Source organism: Macaca mulatta, chromosome 9 (assembly GCF_049350105.2).
Source record: "Macaca mulatta isolate MMU2019108-1 chromosome 9, T2T-MMU8v2.0, whole genome shotgun sequence".
Classification (NCBI taxonomy): domain Eukaryota; kingdom Metazoa; phylum Chordata; class Mammalia; order Primates; family Cercopithecidae; genus Macaca; species Macaca mulatta.
Genome location: NC_133414.1, coordinates 103,787,375 through 103,809,131, shown reverse-complemented (window position 1 = coordinate 103,809,131; position 21,757 = coordinate 103,787,375). Strand labels below are relative to the sequence as shown.

Here is a 21,757-nt window from a genome sequence, read left to right as displayed (position 1 = left end):
ATTCTCTGCAAAATTCTTTTTACTTGGTTATATCTTTGAAATTTTTCACAGTAAAAAAAATTACCTGTAAAACTCCACCAACCTTATCTCTACCTCCCTGCCCTGGAAATAATTATTCAACATAACTAAGAAATTAAGTTCCTCAGTAATCAATCCTGCGGACAACAGTGTGTTTTAAGACACTGACCTATTCATACTCATGGAATCAGATAATATGTGAATGGGAATATAATCAAGATCTCAATAAACCTAAAACTAGAGTATGAATAGCTAGGCTCCATGCTTACAGGGCCTGAAAAATTGATTTAAAATGCTCAGAACAATCAAACTGTTTATTCACATACCCTAACTCGCTGAAATGTGAAAAATACCCACTTAAAAAAAAACTTTATCTGGGTACCACTTTATGTTAGGATTAGGGTGACCACTTGTTCTGGTTTGCCTAGGACTTTCCTGGTTTTAGCACTGAAAGTCCTGTGTTCCCAAAAAACCTCAAGTCCTGGACAAAACTGGATGGTTGGTCACCCTAGTCAAGATTGTTTCATTGAGTGTCACAACCCTAATTCAATATGCATCCAGATATTCTTCAAGTAATGTACCACAAGTACGAAAAAAGCAATCAACAAACAGTTATAGAACAGAGAGACAAGATATGCCAAGCAGTCAAGCAGATATAAACTTTATTTTATTCAATAATTTACAATAGGAAAAATCAAGATTATACATTATCAAGAATTCCCCCAAATCAAAGCGAAATTAAGACACAGAGAGGCAACACAAAAAGAAATTAAAGAACTCTAAGTGGTTTCTTGAATGAATGGAAACTCAAGAAAGGACAGGTAAGAATAAACTATTCTGCAAATTTCATTTATGGAAGGGCCTCAGAGGCCATCCAAGGAGAAGAGCGTCTATTCCTTTCTCCCTTCATCTACAGCACATCTATTCTTTCTCTGTTATAGAGTATACTGAATTTCAGCTAAAGATTTTGTTTGAAGGAGGCAAGGATCTGTGGCTAAAAACTGTAAAAACTGCTGTATTAGGTGACTACTGTCATCTCTTCCAATCTGAGATAATATGTATATCTTTTACTGAGTAGTACTTTTAAAAATTCCTGGGTAAGAGATGATTTCTAGCTTTGATGAAAGCATATTTGGTGAATAAAATGCTTTGTGCACGAATGCCAACTAAAGAACAGTAACTTATCAACATGGGGAGCTATTATGTTTTTTGTAAAATTATTTAAATAATATATTTCCTTCTGTTCAAGTCCTTTGACTTAGTTACAGAAATAACAGAGGGTAAAAACAAAAACAAAAACGAAAGCAAAAAAAGGGTGATTGGGGTAAATAACAGAAGTTATCATGACAACCAAGAATTAGAAGATATGGGTGAGAAAAGACGATTAGAAAAGATGATAGGTCGGAAAAGTCCTTACGGATAACTATGACCTGTGGGCTGTGGTTAAAAGGAATGGAGGAGGGAGGACATACAGGAATAATGTGTGTCTGAATAAACCCATAGATGTTCTAGCAAAAATTAGATATAGAAAAGGTTACCTGCAGGACAATTCTTAAGCATAGTAATCTATGCTTAAGGGAAAAAAAGTAATACTCATGAGAAAGTAAATCGTTTAGGAAGTCAGGCATTTCACCTGCTAAATAAAAAATAACTCATTGGATTACCAAAGATTACCAAAAAGGAAGTATACCTTTGCTTCATGTTTCACCACTACTTCAACAACATCATTATGAGCTTTCTCAGATGCCACGTGCAGAGGAGTCAAGAATCTTAAAGAGAAAAAGTCAGCCAGACAGTGAATATATTTTCCAAAAGAGTAAAATCTCAATAACATTAAATTATTAAATGTATACTTACTCTTTCGTCTTTTCATTGATGTTTGCTCCTTTTCTTAGCAGCAGTTCACATATTTGCTTTCTTTTGGGATATGGAGATGCAGCAGCACAATGCTAAATAATTTAAATTGCAGCATTAATCAAGGACTATACATAACTGATTTTAAGAACATTCGTGTTTCCCATCAAGAACTATCAAGTAGTTATTTAATCTTTTTGTTTTACTTTTGACACAACTTTGCTTTTGACTTTTGGTTGAACAGAATTGCAACAATTACCAAATTCTGACAGGGCCTGAAAATCCTACCTATCAGATAATATCTATTATTAAATATTCCAATCAAACTTTACAGTTGTCCTGTATCTTTGAAAAAGCTATCATTGGTGTGATGAAAACCTTAATGTGACCAATATCCTTTTCAAAACTGTTTCCAAGTGGCACTGTGTTGATGCATTTTAAATGTTAAGAAAACACCCCAAAGGTTGAGGTTTCTTTACATGAAGAAATAACAGAATAAAGCCGGACGTGGTGGCTCATGCCTGTAATCCCAGCACTTTGGGACGCCGAGGCAGGCGGGTCACCTGAGGTCAGCAGTTCAAGACCAGCCTGGCCAACATGGTGAAACCCCCCCTCTACTAAAAATACAAAAATTAGCCGGTTGTGGTGGCATGCGCCTGTAATCCCCGATACTTGGGAGGCTGAGACAGGAGAATCACTTGAACCCAGGAGGTGGAGGTTGCAGTGAGCTGAGATCATTCCACTGCACTCCAGCCTGGGTGAGAGAGCAAGTGACTCCATCTCAAAAAAAAAAAAAAAAAAAAAAAAAAGAAATAACAGAACATTCATCAGTTCTGGATTCTGTTTGGTAATAGCACTGATGGAACAGCTGATAAGCTGAGCAGTACTTATATCTCTCTCAACTAGTTGCTTCGGCAGAATAAGGAGCATGCATTACCTCTTTGCAAAATCAGTGGTGGAAAATGATATAATCTGGAGTTTGAGGCTGCAGCATCTCTATGTATGATGTATCCAGGAGGAAAGGAGACAGGAAGTAGAGATTTGCCAGTTATAAGCCTAAGCCTAATATCTGCATAACAGGGTGTTCAATAATGTCTGAATGATACATGACTAAATCAATGTATATATGTTAAGTTAAAACTGAAACCTGAAAACCTACAGAATAAAGATTCTGGGTAATTTTTCAGCTAAGTTGCTCTACACATCTAAAAACACAATACATATGAAATTTGTATTTGATTTTAACCTGTTGTTAATCATAAAGTTTATCGGATCCTCATGACTTTGCTGCAGATCCATTCTTTGATGTTGTCGTCACCAAAATCATTCCTTTATCCTAAATAAAACCAATTCTAATTGGAGAACATAGTTCCTTTGGTAGGTTAAGGGTAATCATCCCAGGACATCTATTATGAGAGCACAGAGACTGGACATGGTTTTTTAAATACTTTTTTTTGTTTTAAAATCACATCCACCTCAAATTACACCCTGCTCCTCTGCACCATCATGGAGCAGGGCCTGTAAATCTCTGGGAACCTGTAAGAAACTGCTACTGCACCATAACCACTCACCAACACATCTCCTACTGTGTTTTAAGGTTAATTACCAAAACGAGTTGCTTAATAGTAGTATGTATATTTAGGGGAAAACAACACGTAGTATTAGCTTTTCAGACCAGAATTTTCCATGTTAGTCTTTCCAAGTTTCTTTGTACAGTTTTAATGCTGTTGTGGTTTTAATTTTGTACTAGTATTTCTTATTAGTCTACAGCTTAACTATTTTTTTTTAAATTTAGATGTTTCTTACACGCAGTAAAAAAGGTCCAAAATGCTTTACAGGTAGGTTTCTACATAAACTTCATAGTTTACATTATGGCATAAGGAAGAAAACTTATTATAAAAGATATTAGGTAAGTAAGGCTTACCATCAGTTAAATCTGCTTCTACACACATTAATTTACTTATCTTCTCTTACCCGAAGCACCTTCTGCAACTCATACAACAGGATTTACTTTCTTCCTTTTACATTTCTACCTTTAAGTTTTTTTTCACCTTTCGATTTTAAGGTAGCCCCTGATTTTACCATTCGCTCTCTTACCTTTTATCACGTATCCCTATTAGCTCCCATTCTTTTCTGTTTTTCCTTAGGCTTCTCTACTCACATCCACTTTGTCATAGCTCCACAGTTATTATTACCTCTGTCAGGGAAGTAACCTCTAAAATACTTTATGCACATTTTAGATTTAATTTTGAAGAAGGAAGCGACTACACCAAGTGTTTTTATCTGGATGGTGGTATTTATTTTATTTTTCATTATTTTCATTGGGTTCCAAAATTTCTAACTTAAGCATTCATTTTTATAACCTCTAAAAAAGCAAACGATATGTATCATTTATGATAATAAAAGCATTACATATAATACATGCCAGAATCTGAACAGATTTTTTTTTTCTGGAGATTCTCGAACTGATAATAGCTTGGCCTTCTGCAGGGTGAGGCTGTCTATTTTTTGGCACTGTTTAAATTTTTAAAAAATATTTGTATAGGCAGTAATTTTTTAAAACTACAGACTCAAAAAAATGCTAGTTCTAAAAGTAGGATATTATTATTAGTTTAGCACGTTCTTGGTTATTGTATTTTAAAAACTTAAATCTGAAACATTACCAATGCTGTTTCATGTGTTTGAGGATGCTTGAAATTCACCATTTCCAGAGAGAGATGTTTTTTGATTCGAGTAACATCAGCTTCTCGTGCAGCTTGCAGCAACGAGTGGCCTTTAAATTCATCTAGACGAAGAAAAAGCATTTATATCTATAACGAGATCAAATTGAAAAGGCTTACCTAAAAGATACCTAGTATTTTCCTTGAAATTATTTTCAAAATAATCTTCCAATATAGCCAGATTGAGGCTCTAAAGATATTCTCCAAATTTAACCCCTGAAACAGACAGGGGTACTCCAGTTCCCCTCAGTTATGGTGCAACTGTATAGACATATGGCCTCAAGAATGTACACAGGTTTAGCCCATGGCAGAATCATGGTCTGTTCTAATTCATAATTCATTTTGGAATATCTGGAATACTACAGTATATTCCTAGACCAGAGAGGTTTTAGAATTTTTCAAGCACAAAATTTTTCTCAGTAAAGAAACAGTGATCTCTACACTGACATCATGGCTATAACAGACAGTTTTGCTCATACCATCAGGGAACTGGGAACTAGACAAGTTGGATATTTGCAAAAGCCACCTATGATGATGAAAAAATAAAAGAGGTTTTCCTTAAGATTCTCTTTTACTCATCAGACTTGTGGAACTACCAATTATTCTTTATTATTCCAGGATAATACAAATCCATTATAAGTTGCTTATTTATATGCACTAATACCATATCCAAACTAGGTGGTTATTTCTCACTACATTTACTTCAGCTATAGACAGAAAATCAAAGAACTGGGGCCAGGTGCCAACAAATATTAGATGTTAAGATCTGGAGGCTGTTTACAAGATAGCAATCTTATGAAGCTGTAACTTCACAAATTCATAAGCTTCATAGATTAAACAGAAAAGTCATATCAAAGATGAAAACCAAATGCTTTCATTTCAAAGGCATACCATCTAATAAGTCTAATACAGTACATATAAAAAGCACATAAGTTGACTTGAAAAAATTAATACAAACATATTTTATTTTCATAGCATCTTAAATAGAAACTTCCAAATTATTAAATATGCTAAACAACATGGATACCCATGGCTAAGAAAAATATTCTATTATTTAAACATTTCTAAAAACAAATAGGAAAGAAAAAATGTTCAGTTTATTGATATAATATCCTACCTGAACATTCATAATTTTATACTCACATGCTAATCTTTCTTTTAACTGTGGTGTGGGAGCCAGGTCTATAGCACTTTTATTGTGACAATTGAGCAGTGTTGGGTCTGCACCATAACTTAAGAGAAGAGAACATACTTCAACCCTGTTCTTAGAAGCTGCCTCATGAAGAGGAGTGAACTGCCACAAGTCCATTGCATTTACACATGCACCATGCTGGAGAGCAAAAAGCATCATATATTTAACGTTCAATTTTCTAAAGAACTCAGAATTATTAGTACTGTGTAATTTAACATCATACAGCTAAAACAGGTTATGTTCCCAAAGTTCACTTTTTAAGCCAATTATTTCAGAATGAGTATACATTTTTCCCAAAGGAAAAAACAGTAGCTGATTGCTAGGCCTACCCACGAGGGTCTACTTAACTTTTCTACTTTTAAGAACAGTTAAGAATGAAGCTTTAGATTTAACCTGCATCTTTTCCAAGAACGAATTCTCCTCTTGAGGGATAGCTGACATACAGTGAAACACACAACTTTGATGAATTCTGACAAATGTATATATCTGTGATACCATCACCCAAATCAAGATATAAGACCCTTTCATTACCCCAGAATGTTTCCTCATGCTCCTTTTATAGACAATTCCTGCTCCCATTCTGGCCACATATTAGATATATCTGTTCTTCAATTTCATAAAAATGGAAGAATATAAATTTCTAATGTATGTACTTCTTTGTCTAGATTCTTTCATACATATGTTTCTGAGATTCATTCATGTTGTTGCATAAGTAGTTCATTTTCATTGTTGAGGAGTATTTCACAGTATAGATACACCATAATTTGCTTATTTATCATCCTATTAAGGGACATTTGGACTGTTTCTAGTTGGCCGGTTGAGTATCTCTAATCTGAAAACCTGAAATGCAAAATACTCCAAAATCCAAAACTTCTGAATACCGACGTGACGCCACAAGTGGAAAATTCCACACCTAACCTCATACACACAAACTTAATTCATGCACAAAATTATTAAAAATTTATACAAAATTATCTTCAGGCTATGTGTATAAGGTGCATATGAAACATAAGTGAATTTCATGTGTAGACCTGGGTTCCATCCTCAAGATATCTCATTACATAGTATATATGCAATATTCTAAAATCCAAAAAAATCTGAAATCTAAAACACTTCTAATCCCAAGCATTTCAGACAATGGATAGTCAACCTGTGTTACAAATCAGCTATCATAAACATTTCTTTATGAACATATACTGTCATGGTAGATATAAGTTTAACTTTATTAGAAACTGTCAAAAGAGTTTTCTAATGTGGCTATAGCATTTTATACAGCCACCAGCAACATTTGAGTTCCAATTGCTACATATCCTTGCTAACACTTTCTATTGTTAGGCTTTTTAATTTTAGCCGTTTCCAAGTACTGGAGTTGGCATGGAACACTGAAGCCATACTAGTTTAACCAATCAAACACAAATTTCCTACTACAGCATTCAACTAAGGTGAACCAGCTTCTTACACTTTCAATATTTTCAACAATGGGGAGCTAATTTGCAGCCAACATGGCTTTTTATAGTTACTAGAGAACTGATGTTGTTAGAAAGTTTTCTTCTACATTAAGTTAAAATATGCACTCTTAACTTTCATCTGTTTGCCTCTGGAGCAAAAGATATCATAAAGGACACTCATCTTTTTTTTTTTTTTTTTTTTTTTTTGAGACGGAGACTCGCTCTGTCGCCCAGGCTGGAGTGCAGTGGCTGGATCTCAGCTCACTGCAAGCTCCGCCTCCCGGGTTCACGCCATTCTCCTGCCTCAGCCTCCCGAGTAGCTGGGACTACAGGCGCCCGCCACCTCGCCCAGCTAGTTTTTTGTATTTTTTTTTTTTAGTAGAGACGGGGTTTCACCGTGTTAGCCAGGATAGTCTCGATCTCCTGACCTCGTGATCCACCCGTCTCGGCCTCCCAAAGTGCTGGGATTACAGGCTTGAGCCACCGCGCCCGGCCTAAGTTGTCATATTACAATTTATACTTTGAGTTAATGGATCATTTAAACACTCTGTATTATTGTTTAAATTAAGAAGTAAACATCAAAGCATTTTCTCCTCTCCCATCTTGTTCTTGTGCGACTTATTTCGTGAACTTAAGTGTCCTTGCTGAGCCCCATTATATTTAATCTTACTGGCTTCAACCAAAGCTTAGAGCCTGGTGAGATGGTTTTGACCCTTGATTCTATCAACTTGAATATTAGTTATCCTTCCCAGCTTCATGTTAATCTGCAAACTGGGTAAGTATCCCTTTTAATTTTTTATCAAGTCAACCATAAAAGTGTGCATCACAACAAAGATAAAGACAGAAGCTTCAGGCCCCACTGGAGGTTCCAACATTGCCTTCCAAGCAAAGAAATATCAGTCAACACACTGCACAGTGGTTTAATTAATTATGACTCTATCTGACATAATTTTTCCCTCCACTCTAGCCAGATCTATCTGCTTGCTTCCTAGTATTCAGAGACTATGAGGAAGAATGTTAAGAGAATTCCCTGTTAGTCTTGTGCCTGTTAGTGCCAGACCTTCATTATTTGAATGCTTTGCCCAGGGAATCATGTCTTAGTGCCTTCCATGGCTAGCAAATGCCCTGGTCATGGAAAGCAGTCACTGGGTGTTTGCTGTTAAATGCCAGCTTCTGCTAGCCAAACTATTTAGGCAAGTGTTGCCAATTGACTCAGCACTGCTCAGAATCTGCATTCTCAATCCCTATCTACTTGTTTTCTCCTGACTTTGCTTAACTTTACTACCCTGGTAACTATTACACCCTCACGTTAGCTAACCCCCTCTGTAGGTATGACCTCTAGTCAGCCTTTCATTCTTATTTAGTAAAACACTAGGTCTTAGGAAAATACCACTCAGTTGTCTTTAAGTCCCAGTGCAATCTGTTTGATGTTTCATTCTTATCCATAACAACTTTCTAATGTTCTGCTGGAGTCAAGATTTTATAAGAAGCAAAAGCATTACTCTCACAAATGTATAACACTACAGCCACATTATAAGTTTACTAAGGTTTATATGCTACTCAGAGTATCTAATTATTATTATAAAGTTGTCTCTACGGGAAAATGTATTTCATAAGACGCAGGCCCAAAAGGAACCACAGAGGCATTGGAAACAAGTGTCCTCTTTCTCTTCCCATAACAGCTGCAGAGAGTGGGGAAAAGTACTGAAGGGGTAGAATGGGTGCAGGGTAACAGAAGTTAAAGGGTATGGGTAACATCCTGGGATCCACTCCCAAGGATAATATATATCTTCTACTCTCACCTAAAAGGGATCAAAAGAGGAAGTTTCGGGCTGGGCTTGGTGGCTTATGTCTGTAATCCCAGCACTTTGGGAGGCTGAGGCGGGCAGATCACCTGAGGTCAGGAGTTCAAGAGCAGCCTGGCCAACATGGTGAAACTCTGTATCTACTAAAAATAGAAAATTAGCTAGGCATGGTGGCACATACCTGTAATCCCAGGTACTTGGGAGGCTGAGGCAGGAGAATCGCTTGAACCCAGGAGGCAGAGGTTGCAGCGAGCTGATTGTGCCACTGCGCTCCAGGCTGGGAGACAAAGCAAGACTCCGCCTCAAAAAAAAAAAAAAAAAAAAAAAAGTTTCTTGCTAGTCTTGGGAACCTGTTTGTTAAACAGTTGTTGAACATACTGGAAGAAGTGAACCTTACCAAATGGGCCTGCTCCAACTCAAAGTACAATTGGCAAATCTTGCTATTATATCTGGTGGTTTTAACAAAATATGATTCACTAAAAACTGCTTCTTAGAGTTTTGAAACTTCACCTTTAGCTATAAATTATGGAATCACTTTATCTGCTATTCATTATTATTATTATTATTATTATTTTGAGACAAGGTCTCACTCTTGCCCATGCTGGAGTGCAGTGGTGCGATCTGGGCTCACTGTAACCTCCATCTCCAGGGTTCAAACGATTCTCCTGCCACAGCCTCCTGAGTAGATGGGATTTCAGATGATGCGTCACAAGATGATGTGTAGCAAGATAACACTGCTACTTTATATTTAAAAACATATAGTATCCAGGCTGGGTATGGTGGCCCATGGCTGTAATCCCAGCACTTTGGGAGGCCGAGGCAGGTGAATCACTTGAGGTCAGGAGTTCAAGACCAGCCTGGTTTCACCAGAGATGGTGAAACCCCATCTCTAACAAAATTTAGCTGGGCGTGATGGCGCATGTCTGAAATCCCATCTACTCAGGAGGCTGTGGCAGGAGAATCGTTTGAACCCTGGAGGTGGAGGTTGCAGAAAGCCAAGATCGCACCACTGCACTCCAGCCTGGGCAAGAGTGAGACCTTGTCTCAAAAAAAAAAAAAAAAAAAACCAAAAAAAAAAACCATATGGTATCTCAAAAATCTCAAAGCAGTCAAATGCTGAGCTATCAGTCACCTATATTTTATAATGCTTATAAATACTTCTACTTCTTTAAGCACTAAGAACACAGAAAATAAAAAGAAACCCAGATACACTAATGTATTTCAAGTTACTCTACATAACTCCAGAAAGTAATTAGAGAGTACAAGAGCACTAACCTTGACCAAAAGTTCAGTTACTTCATAATGACCATAAGAACAGGCATTGTGCAATGGTACCAGATCACTACAATGAGAAGGGGAAAAAAAATCCTGTTTTAGTATATATTTCTTAGGCCTACGGAAATTTATAAATTAAAATATATTTAATTACTTAAATAGCAAGTGGATTATGTGATGTTCTAATAAAAATGTTCAAAATTTAGTAACATCCATTTGAACCCTAAATCCTAAGAATTTGAACTCCCAAGTCTCTTTCAAATCTGTCTTCCTTTATACTTCACTGCTACTGCCACTGCCTTAGTTTGGGCCTGTTATTTCTCCCTTGCACTACTGAAACAGCCCCCACTCCACTTTATCCTCCAAGCTGAGGCAGATTTTTCTAAAAGGTAAGTCTGATGTAGTTACACCTTAACACTGTGCTTTCAAGAGATGGTTCCAACTTATTAACGTGGCACACACAATTATCTGGCTCCCTCTCTAGGCTTACCCTTCAATAATGATATGCTAAACTTATAGTTCCCTGTATGTCTCTACACATACTGTTCCCTGGGTATAGATTTCCCTCCCTCCTTTGTTCTGGATCATTTCTACATGTCTTTTCCAGACTTAGCTCAAATACTAGCTCATTTTTAAAACTTTTTTGAGATCCTTAATAAGCTGAAACCCAATTCTTCCATGATGGGAGTGGAGGAAGAACTTTCTCTATGGGAAAATACAGTGAAACTTTAAAATCTTGACTTCTATCTTTAAGCTTTTCCTTCTCCTTTGGGATCACTCACTAATATGCTGCCACAGCCACCATCATGCCAGCCTCTGGTAAGGGATGGTCACCTGTGATTTAGTCTTTAGTTCTACGAGTCCTCTCTTGAAAGGTTCATGGCTTTCCTTACTATTTTTGAATATATGATTCTTCACTTGCCTGAGCACCAATTTTGTTCCTAACCACCTACTAGATGCTTCCACTATGTTCCTGTATCATCCCATTAAACTAAGTGTTCTAGGCCGGGTGTGGTGGCTCACATCTGTAATCTGAGCACTTCGGGAGGCCGAGCCAGGTGGATTACCTGAGGTCAGGAGTTCGAGCCTGGCCAACATGGTGAAACCTCGTCTCTACTAAAAATATGAAAATTAGCTAGGTGTGGTGGTGGGTGCCTGTAATCCCAACTACTCAGGAGGCTGAGGCAGGAGAATCACTTGAACCCGGGAGGCAGAGGTTGCAGTGAGCCGAGATCTTACCACTGCACTCCAGCCTAGGCGACAGAGCGAGACTCCGTCTCAAAAAAAAAAAATAAAAAAATAAAATAAAATAAAATAAAATAAAAATAAAATAAAAAACACAACAAGCAAACAAAAAATAAACTAAGACTTCTAGAAGTCAATTCAACAGTTTCCCCCCAAACAATTTTGCCTTGTGTATTTCATATGTGTATCATTGGATCTAACTCATTCAGAACTTGAAGTGTAGTTTTCCTTTTATTCCTCGCTCATCATACCCATTCGACAAATCTTATCCATTCTTTTTTTTTTTTTGAGATGGAGTCTTGCTCTGCCACCCAGGCTGGAGTGCAGTGGCGCGATCTCGGCTCACTGCAAGCTCTGCCTCCCAGGTTCGCGCCATTCTCCTGCCTGAGCCTCCTGAGTAGCTGGGACTACAGGCACCTGCCACCACGCCCGGCTAATTTTTTGTATTTTTAGTAAAGATGGGGTTTCACCATGTTAGCCAGGATGGTCTCGATCTCCTGACCTCTCCCAAAGTGCTGGGATTACAGGCGTGAGCCACCGCGCCCAGCCCAAACTTTATCCATTCTTACACAGAAATAACTCTTGCATCTATTCCTTCATTTTCATTTATTCTGCCACCATTATTATGAATCCTGATTATGCTTAACCCTCTAGAATGCTCACTTTCCTAATTGCTGCTTTTGCTTCTAGTCCTCTCTCCCAATTTAGCCAACACACTGCTTTCAAATGCACCTCTTAAAACTTCTTTTAGAATAATAATCTCCTTTGTTTCAGATCACAGAGTGAAGTCTGAATTACTTAGGCTAAATACCAAGTCCTCCAAAACCTGGTTCTTACCTATTTCTCTAATTCTAACCTTCATTTGTTTCTTGTGTGAATCATCTTCTCCAGCAAAGCTAGTCTAGTCACTGTTTTTAAAATGTGCTTTAATGTCTGCTTTAGCAGCCCCCAGTTATCCTAACTGTCTTGCAGACTAATGTTCCGCAAACTGCTTTCTTGAATTGAGACTTGACTTTACAGTCCAGGTCAAGTCACACCTCATTCTGAGGGATTTCCCAACCACTTCAGTCAACCATCACTGAGAGTTCCCTCTTGGGAACTCCTGCAGTGCTCTCTCTCTCTCAATGACCAAACACTTGGTAGAGACCTCATAGTATTCTTAGGTATCTTTTCATGCCCTCTGAAGTGTAATGTACACCTTCTATGAGCTGTGGGCTTAAGGTTTTATAATTTCCTGTGCCCTCAGAGAACCTGTACATTGTAAAAGCTCGATACATATTAATGTTATTTAGTAAAAAATATGATTTTTATAAGGTTAAAAAGATTGTTTTAAGATGACGGTAACACATAAAAAGTCCTTGTTTTTGTTCAAATGCTTACCCTTTATCTTTAGCATGGACATCAGCTCCATGTTGCAATAACAACTGTACAATCTTTACTCTGTTATATCCTGCTGCCAAATGCAATGGAGTCGACTGAAATATTAATCAAATATATTAATGAAATTCAAATAATGGTTGAATAAAATGTGTAAGAGGGAAAAAACCCAAATATAAAACCAGAAAATCCAATTATGACTTCATTGTCTAAGTAGTTATCAATTTGGTTTTACAAAATCCAACATACATATTGAAGGCATAGTATACAAGTTTATAAATTCACTATTACATATAGGAAGCAAATAACTGTTTATCATCAATAAGGTTTTACTAAGCTTAAGAATTTGAAATACTGAAAATACTGAAATACTTAAAACATCAGTGCTCTCTTCAAATATATTTCAATTTATTGTAAGATAAACACATCTTTATCTTTATGTTACCAGGAGATAAGCACAAACTCAGTTGCAAAAGGAAGTACCTTTCTGCCATCACTTGCGTGGCAGTTGACATTTAATGGTGTGAGTAGAGCCATCATTTTTTCTTCATTGCCACTCCTAGAATACAAAAAAAGTATTAGCAATTTGCATTCTTCATCAGATCTTCCTCAAGATAAGTACTGTAACCATTACAAAAAATTCTATTTAAAGTTTGCTTACTGTAAAAAAAAAAAAAAAGAAAAAAGTTAATGGTGAAGTATTCCTGTCAAATATTTAAAACATTAGTATGTACCTGGCACTTTCCAAGAGTTCATCCTTCTTATATTCACCTGTGAATTAGAAAAAAAAAAAAGTATAGAAATTAAAAAGAAAAATTAACAAGTTTTATGCAAAAAGACGCCCAATGAATTATAAAGTAGATAAATTTGGAAATAAATTTCCAATAAATGGAAAATAGTTCATTAACAGAATATTATGTAGTTTAAAAATATTTGCATGAAAAGCAAACATGAAATACCTTTGCTATGGGATTAAAAAAAAAAAGATTCTATTTTATATAATGAAAGGCAACCTCAACTATATAAAAACAATATGCTCAGGAGAAGGAAAATCCAAAAGAAAATATACCAAAATATTAACAAAGTTTATCTCGGGTCATAGATTATTGGTGACCTTTTCCTTTTTCCCTTCAAATTTCCTAAAATGAGTATAGTATTTTCATAACAGAGAAACAAAATGTATCTACAACTTTGTTCCAAACCTAAAAAAGGCCAGGTGTATTGGCTCATGTCTGTAATCCCAGCACTTTGGGAGGCTGAGGTGGGTGGATCGCTTGAGCCCAAGAGTTAGAGACTAGCCTGGGAACACGGTGAAACCCTCTCTCTACAAAAAATACAAAAATTGGCTGGGTGTGGTGATGCACACCTGCAGTCCCAGCTACTTGGGAGACTGAGGTTGGAGGATCACCTGAGCCTGGATAGGTTCAGGCTGCAGTGAGCTGTGACTGTGCCACTGCACTCCAGCCTGGGCGACAGAGCGAGACCTTGATATACACACACCCACACACACACACACCCCCAAAAAACAAACCCCTAAACAAAACAAACAAAACTCAATAAACCAACATTATAGAAATTACAAAAGAATCTATAGCATCACTGATGATAACATAATCATTAACATCTTTATGAATCTAGATTTTTCAACATTAATATCATGCTTATTTAATGCTACTTTAAATATATACAAATATAAAAAAGGATTAACTATGAACTCTATTTCTTCTTTATTAAAGCCTTTACTTTTACAAATGAATACAAACAAAACTATAAAATCAACAAAATTTAAATTAATACAATGATTTGCTAAATGACATCCAAACTGCTGCCCACAATGTGAATTGTGTATTGACTGCCAAGGCAACACTTCTTTTGAGGCCCAAGATTTAAAAAACAAAAATAAAAGCATGGAATAACATGGACTACTAAAGGAGAAAATGAACACTGATTGATAGTCACAATAACAGTGCACACTTCTAAAAGTCTTTTCAAGAAGAAGTCTAAATTTTCTCAGCAATGGTAGAAGAAATAACACAAAATCCAGGCACAAAGCTCACAGCAAAGCCCCTTAGGCTCTTGACTTTAGATTAGGTATGATTCTAGTTATCACAAGGTAGATAAGAATATGGTAAATAATATGGCTGAGTTGCTAAGAGGAAAGCACACTGACAAGGGAGATAATATGTGAAGTGGATACAACTCAAGAAAGCTTGTCAATCTAAACTATAGCTTACTCATAGCAATAGGTTTCAAGGACATAAATATGTTACAGCAGAGTACAACTAGCATTCTTCATGGTACTGAAATGAGTGTGCCTAGAATCCTCTTTTGAATGGCTAGTGCTTTTTGAAAGGATTCCATCAAAAATTATTAAAATACATTAAAAAAAAAAAAAGCAGTACAGCTTGAATATCCCTTATCTGAAATGCTTAAAACCAGAAGTGTTTTGAAGTTTGGATTAGAAATACTCAACCTGTATATAAAGGGGCAGGCATAAGTTATCTGAAAAACTCAGGGGTATTTAAGAAATATCCTGAATATACTACAGCAACATACAATTATCTATTACCCTCACTCCCAATAAGGTAACAATGACATATGTAAACATCAATTAGAAAAGAAAAAGAAAGCTTTATTTTTCTTAGAGGAGAATCAAATGTCAGCTATCTACATGTAGAAAAGGAAAGCTACTGAACTGACACTATTTTAAAAATCTAGCTGAGGTCATTAATCACAGGAGGCAAATTTCCTACCTGGCAAGCTTGTTCTTTACAGGCTTCCTGGAATAACCAGAGTATACAGACTTACCAGTAAGCACTGCTTTGGCAGATGGATCTGCTAAATCCAATGCTGTCCTTCCATCTGTATTTCGGATGGTTGGCTCAGCTCCATGCTGTAAGAGCACTGCAAAATAGCAACACTATTTTGAAGTTCAATGGTAATTTTAACAACTTGATTTTAGTAAATCATTTTCTCAAGAATTCTGGTCCAGCAAAGTCTCAAAGTTGTTTAAAGACCTTTCGTATCTTGTCAGAATGGGAATGTTACATTTTAAATATAAAAATAATACATATTCTATTATTTAATGCATTAAAGACACATTAAATAAGTTCCCCCTCAGTTCAATGTAGATTTTCCTTTGCTATTTATACAGCTGGTGACAAGTGACTAAGGATAGATAAGAGTGTATAAGGGGGAAAAAAAGGCAAGTGTGCTTGAAAGCTTTTTTCTTATTCCAAAAGAACACTGCTTATGCTAGAAAGACTGTTCACCATGACAGAAATAAAATGTCTAAAGCTATAGATAGCCTGGGAACAGAGATCTGTAGAATTTTTAAGAAAAAAAAAAAAAAACCACACAGGTAAATTCTTTTTTAAAAAACACAAACAAAAAACTGAATGGCTTCCTTATGCTTTCAACAAATTCTGTAAGGTCGTCAGTCATTATCTTTCTATTCTTCAGGAAGGCTGAATAATCAACAGGAGGCTGCTTGTATTTGTCCACTATTGAAACCATAATACAATGCACTTGTAAGGTATAAGGTAAACAGTCTAAAGAGTGGAGTAGGTGCATTGAAACCAAGGTGCAAATTACTCCTTATAAGGACAATTTTTCTTTGGAAAAATCTTAACTGAGGGATATATAAATAAGGGTTGCTAGCTGACCAGTTAGTTTTTTGAGGTTAACTACACTGAATTTTAAGTTAAAATCCAAATACCCTTAGTAGGGTTAACCTACCCCAAATCAAAACTACTACATTATAATTCAAGGCACATAAAAAGAGAAGTCTTGGCTGGGTGCGGTGGCTCACGCCTGTGATCCCAGCACTTTGGGAGGCCAAGGCGGGAGGATCAAGAGGTCAAGAGACAGAGACCATCCTGGCTAACATGGTGAAACTCTGTCTCTACTAAAAATACAAAAAATTAGCTGGGCATGGTGGCGGGCACCTGTAGTGAGGCTGAGACAGGAGAATGGTGTGAACCCGGGAGGTGGAGCTTGCAGTGAGCGGAGATAACACCACTGCACTCTAGCCTGGGTGACAGAGCAAGACTCCGTCTGAAAAAAAAAGAGAAGTATTGTGTTTTGTTCTGTACTATATTATTATTTGTATTATTATGAAGATATTCCAGTATACTCTCTAAATAAGGAGCTGGAGGAAGACAGGCAAATATGTGCAGAAAGGAAGCTCAGTTCTTGTTCTTTGATAGGGTGAATTTCCATTCTGCTCTACTCCTATATATACCAGGGCTGTTCAACAGAAATAAAACATGAGCCACATAAAAAATTTAACATTTTCCAGTAACTACATTAAAAAAAGAAACAGTTCAAATTAATTTGAACACACTTCACCTAATACATCCAAAAATTCAATATTTACATTTATATTATAATCAATATAAAAGTAGATATTTTACTTTTTTTTTGTACTAAGTCTCTGAAATGTGGTATGCTTTTTCCCTTAGAGTACATCTCAATTCAGACATTTCAAGCTCTTAGCTACCATATTGGATAGTGCAGATTATAACTACCTTTGGAAAACTCTACGTTATTAAAACTAATTAATTATATGTCTAAGACTCTGAGGTACCAGAGATGGGTTATGTGGTAAAAATGATGTATTTGAATGTAGGGCAGGAACAATTTAAGATAACATACAGAAAAGGAGAATTGGACAGAGGTAACCAGGAAATCCATTTCACATCTTTATAAATGACCTAATTTAAGCTGGTGAGGTTGACATAAACAGTGATTTGGGATGCTGGGGACGATGAGGTCCAATTTAAGTCTAGCATAGAGCACCTGGACTTTTTCTAGTGCACTGAACTCACTTTCTATATCTGTTAAGGATTTCAACTGTCCCTATTTTACATCAGGAAATAATGGAGTTAAGGTGGCAATGAGTCCAAAATCCTTGAATTTGTTTGTCTCACAAAAGTAAATACCAGGTTAATAAAAATTCTCAAAAAGCCTTCTCACATACTATATACTTTTCTTACTTATCCTGCCATTTCTACTCTCCTATAACCCTATAATTCAGTAGCTATCATTTCTCACCTGGGTTACTTTACAGTTTCCTAACTGGTATCCTTGATGCCATCCATCCTACCCAGTCCCCTACCAGATTACTCTTTATAAAATACAGTCATGTGTCACTTAATGACAGGGATATATTTTGAGAAATGCCTTGTTAGGTGAGTCCATCATTGTGCCAACACCAGAGAATGTTTACACAAACCTAGATGGTACAGTCTACCAAACACCTAGGCTACATGGTATATAGCCTATTCCTCCTAGGCTACAAACCTGAACAGCATGTTACTATACTGAACACTGCAGGCAACTATAATACAATGGCAAGTATATCTGTAACTAAATATGTCTAAATACAGTATAAAAGATAAGAAATGGTATATCTGTATAGGACATTTACCATGAATGGAGCTTGCAGGGCTGGAAGTTGTTCTGAGTCAGTCAGTGGGTAAGTGATGAGTGAATGTGAAGGTCTAGGATATTATAGTACATCACTGTAGACTCTGCATAAACACTGTACACTTAGCTATGTAAATTTATTTTAAAAATATATTTCTTCAATAATTAGCTTACTGTAACCTTTTTACATTATAAACTTTTAAAGTTATAAAAACTTTTTGACTTTTGTAATAACAACTTAAAACAAACATTATGTACAGCTATACAAAAGTATTTTCTTTATGTTTTATTTTATAAGCTTTTCTCTATTCAAAAAAAATTTTTTACAACTTTTCTGTTAAAAACTAAGATATAGACACACATATTAGCTAGGCCTACACAGGCTTAGGATCATCAATATTACTGTCTTCCACCTCCACATCTTGTCCCACTGGAAGGTCTTTAGGGGCAAAACACCACACACAGAGTTGCCATATAGTAATGCCTTCTTCTGGAACACCTGCCTGAGGCTGTTTTACAGTTAACTTTTTTTTTTTAATTGCTGAGTATACTCAATAAAATTAAATCACAATAAAAAGTATAGTAAATATATAAACCAGTAACAAAGTTGGTTATTATCAAGTATTATGTAGTGTACATAATTTCATATGCTATACCTTTATATGACTGGCAGTGCACTAGGTTTGTTAACCCAGCATCACCACAAAAACCTGAGTAATGCCTTGTGCTATGAAGTTAGGACTGCTACGAAGTTAGTAGGTGACAGGAATTTTTTAGCTCCATTATAATCTTATGGGACCACCCTTATGTATGTCATCCATTTCGAAATGGAGTTACGTGGAGCATGACTGCATACTATGTACTCTTATCACAGTGTTCCCTTCCTCAAAAAATCTTCAATATTCCACACTGCTTACACATACTAATAGCAAGCTCCTTAACCTGGTATTTAAAGCTTTTTATAAAGAAATCCCCACCTACCTTTTTAACCCTTTCTCCACTGGAAAGACTCCAAAAAGTAGGGCCTTGACTTGATCCTGCCAAGTCACTGTGCTCATTATCCTCTTAACACTCTCTGTTCCCTTCCACCATACCTTTATCTGGCTCTTTGTGTATTTAATCTCCCAAGAGAATGCAAGTTTCCAGAGAATAGGCACTTTGTATTCCATTCTCCAAAGAAATTTAGGCTCAGTACTACACACAAAAAGACACTCAGTAAATAGTAGTTAGATTAAATCATGGGATGTTCTTAAATATATAAATTCAGCTTGACAGAATTTGATGATATGAACAGATTAATTCAGTTCAGATTCAGAATAGTTACAACATTAGGAAGAGTCAGAAAAGTTAACAGCCTTACCAATACAAACATCAATCTTTCCTTTAATTGCAGCTTCATGGAGAGGAGTATAATTCCAATTATCTCGAGCATTGGGGTCTGCACCATGTCGCAAAAGGAGATTGACTACTTCAGCATGACCAAAAGAGCATGCATTATGAAGAGGAATAAGGCCCCCATCATCACGTGCTTGGACATTTGCACCATTCTGAAGCAAATATTCAACTACGTCTTTCCGCCCAAAACCTAGATGAAAACAAATTGTCCACACGTAAGTTCAACAAGGAAAAGATATCACATTAGAATAAGTACCATCCATGCTAAAATGTTTCAGGTTGAAAAATAATAAGAGACTCAACAATTCAAGAACTAATTAATGGAAAGGTGATCAGAAATATATCAGTAACTAACCTTAATGATAAAGCCAGAGTGACTCTCCACTAAGTAGTAGTGGTACCTAAGTAGTGCCTTGGGTGGTACTACTACTACTAACCTCAAAGAAAGAACACAAAATAAGTGACTGAAAGCTCAAAGTTCAAACGTTTTTCACTCTACAATAGAGTTCTGTGTATTTAGTATGTATACATTTTCAGATGTTCAAAGTATAAAACTTAAATACGTAAATCACAACCTTATGATACAGTGACAGAATTCCTTTCCCATATCTATCTCACAGAACGTTTCTGCTAAACTGGGGGGACTACGAGAAGCAACAAAAAAAGATCCACTTACAGCTAGTATTTGTCTATGTAGTGAGACACAGAGAGATAACCCCAGGCAAAAGTATAAAATCCAGTGTCTTCAAAGGAGTCCCTACTTTGTCACTTGCATAACACATATATAACTTCTTTCCATGTAGGAGGCCTCCTTTAGGTACCAACATTCCACAGTTCTGCTCAACTGCCCCCAAATCAAATCAAACAAAAAAAGTCTGATAATTTATTTATACTGATTTACAGATCTAGTATCAATGAGTTTCAATCTCTTATCATTCCTATATATTAGTACTTAAAATCTTTTTACACCTAGTTGTAAAATGACAAGGCTTTCAGGCATATGTTAAAGCAGATGGAGAGGGGTCTATAATGTGTTTGGGTAGAGAGAAAGGAACTGCTCACTCTTCTGAAATTTCTCCATTCTATTCTTAAAGCCACCAAGTCTGACCGCAGTTCTTCCAAGATGACCAGCAATGAGAACAGATAAGAAAGTAATGGTACAACATTTCTAAGGTTGATGCCTGGGGTTGGCCTGGACCTGATGGAAGAGCTAAAGATAGTTGAAAAGATTAACTATTTTTGTTTTAACATTGCTGGGCTCTGCGGTCACAAAGATGAGTATCTTTGTATCTTTGATTCTTCCCCCTCTCAAAGAGCTCATAATTTAAGATATGAAGATTTTAAATTTCAATACAATATAATTGCTACGTATACATAAAGTGCTACTAGAGCTTAAAGAAGGGAACTCCTAAACTAGGGGAAAGCAGAGAATGGAAAAGACTTGCCTAAGGCGATTCCAGTGATGACACCTAAGCTGAAAGCTTCCAGAAAAATAAGGGATCATTAGGAAAATGAGAAGAGGAGGGAGAGGTGAGGGAAAGGAGATGAGCAAGAAAGAAACAAAATGTACACAGACATGGAGGTATGAAAGAATAAATGCTTGGGCTGGGCACAGTGGCTCACGCCAGTAATCCCAGCACTTTGGGAGGCCCAGGTAGGCAGATGACGAGGTCAGGAGTTCAAGACCAGCCTGGCCAGCATGGTGAAACTCAGTCTCTACTAAAAATACAAAAAATTAGCCAGGTGTGGTGGCACGTGCCTGTAATCCCAGCTACACGGGAAGCTGAGGAATGAGAATTGCTTGAACTTGGCAGGTGTAGGTTGTAGTGAGCCAAGATCACGCCACCGCCCTCCAGCCTGGGTAACAGAGTGAGACTCCATCTCAGAAAAAAAAAAGAAGAAGAAGAAAGAAAAGAAAAGAAAAGAAAAGAAAAGAAAAGAAAAGAAAAAAAAGAACGAACAAATGCTCCATAACAGCCAGGATGCAGAATGCCAAAG

The 21,757-nt window shown here is 36.5% G+C and overlaps 1 protein-coding gene across 4 annotated transcripts in view; it reads right to left on the bottom strand.

The window, feature by feature from the left end:
* TNKS2 (tankyrase 2) overlaps positions 1–21,757 on the bottom strand; it is a 66,700-nt gene that overhangs the window by 34,315 nt on the left and 10,628 nt on the right. For all 4 annotated transcript variants that reach the window (XM_077945011.1, XM_077945008.1, XM_077945009.1 and 1 more), the window contains 10 exon segments: positions 19,725–19,949; positions 15,743–15,838; positions 13,669–13,705; positions 13,418–13,493; positions 12,938–13,032; positions 10,313–10,379; positions 5,736–5,922; positions 4,536–4,657; positions 1,876–1,967; positions 1,709–1,787 (listed from right to left, as the gene is read on the bottom strand). In XM_077945011.1, coding sequence (XP_077801137.1) covers positions 1,709–1,787; positions 1,876–1,967; positions 4,536–4,657; positions 5,736–5,922; positions 10,313–10,379; positions 12,938–13,032; positions 13,418–13,493; positions 13,669–13,705; positions 15,743–15,838; positions 19,725–19,949 — 1,076 coding nt within the window.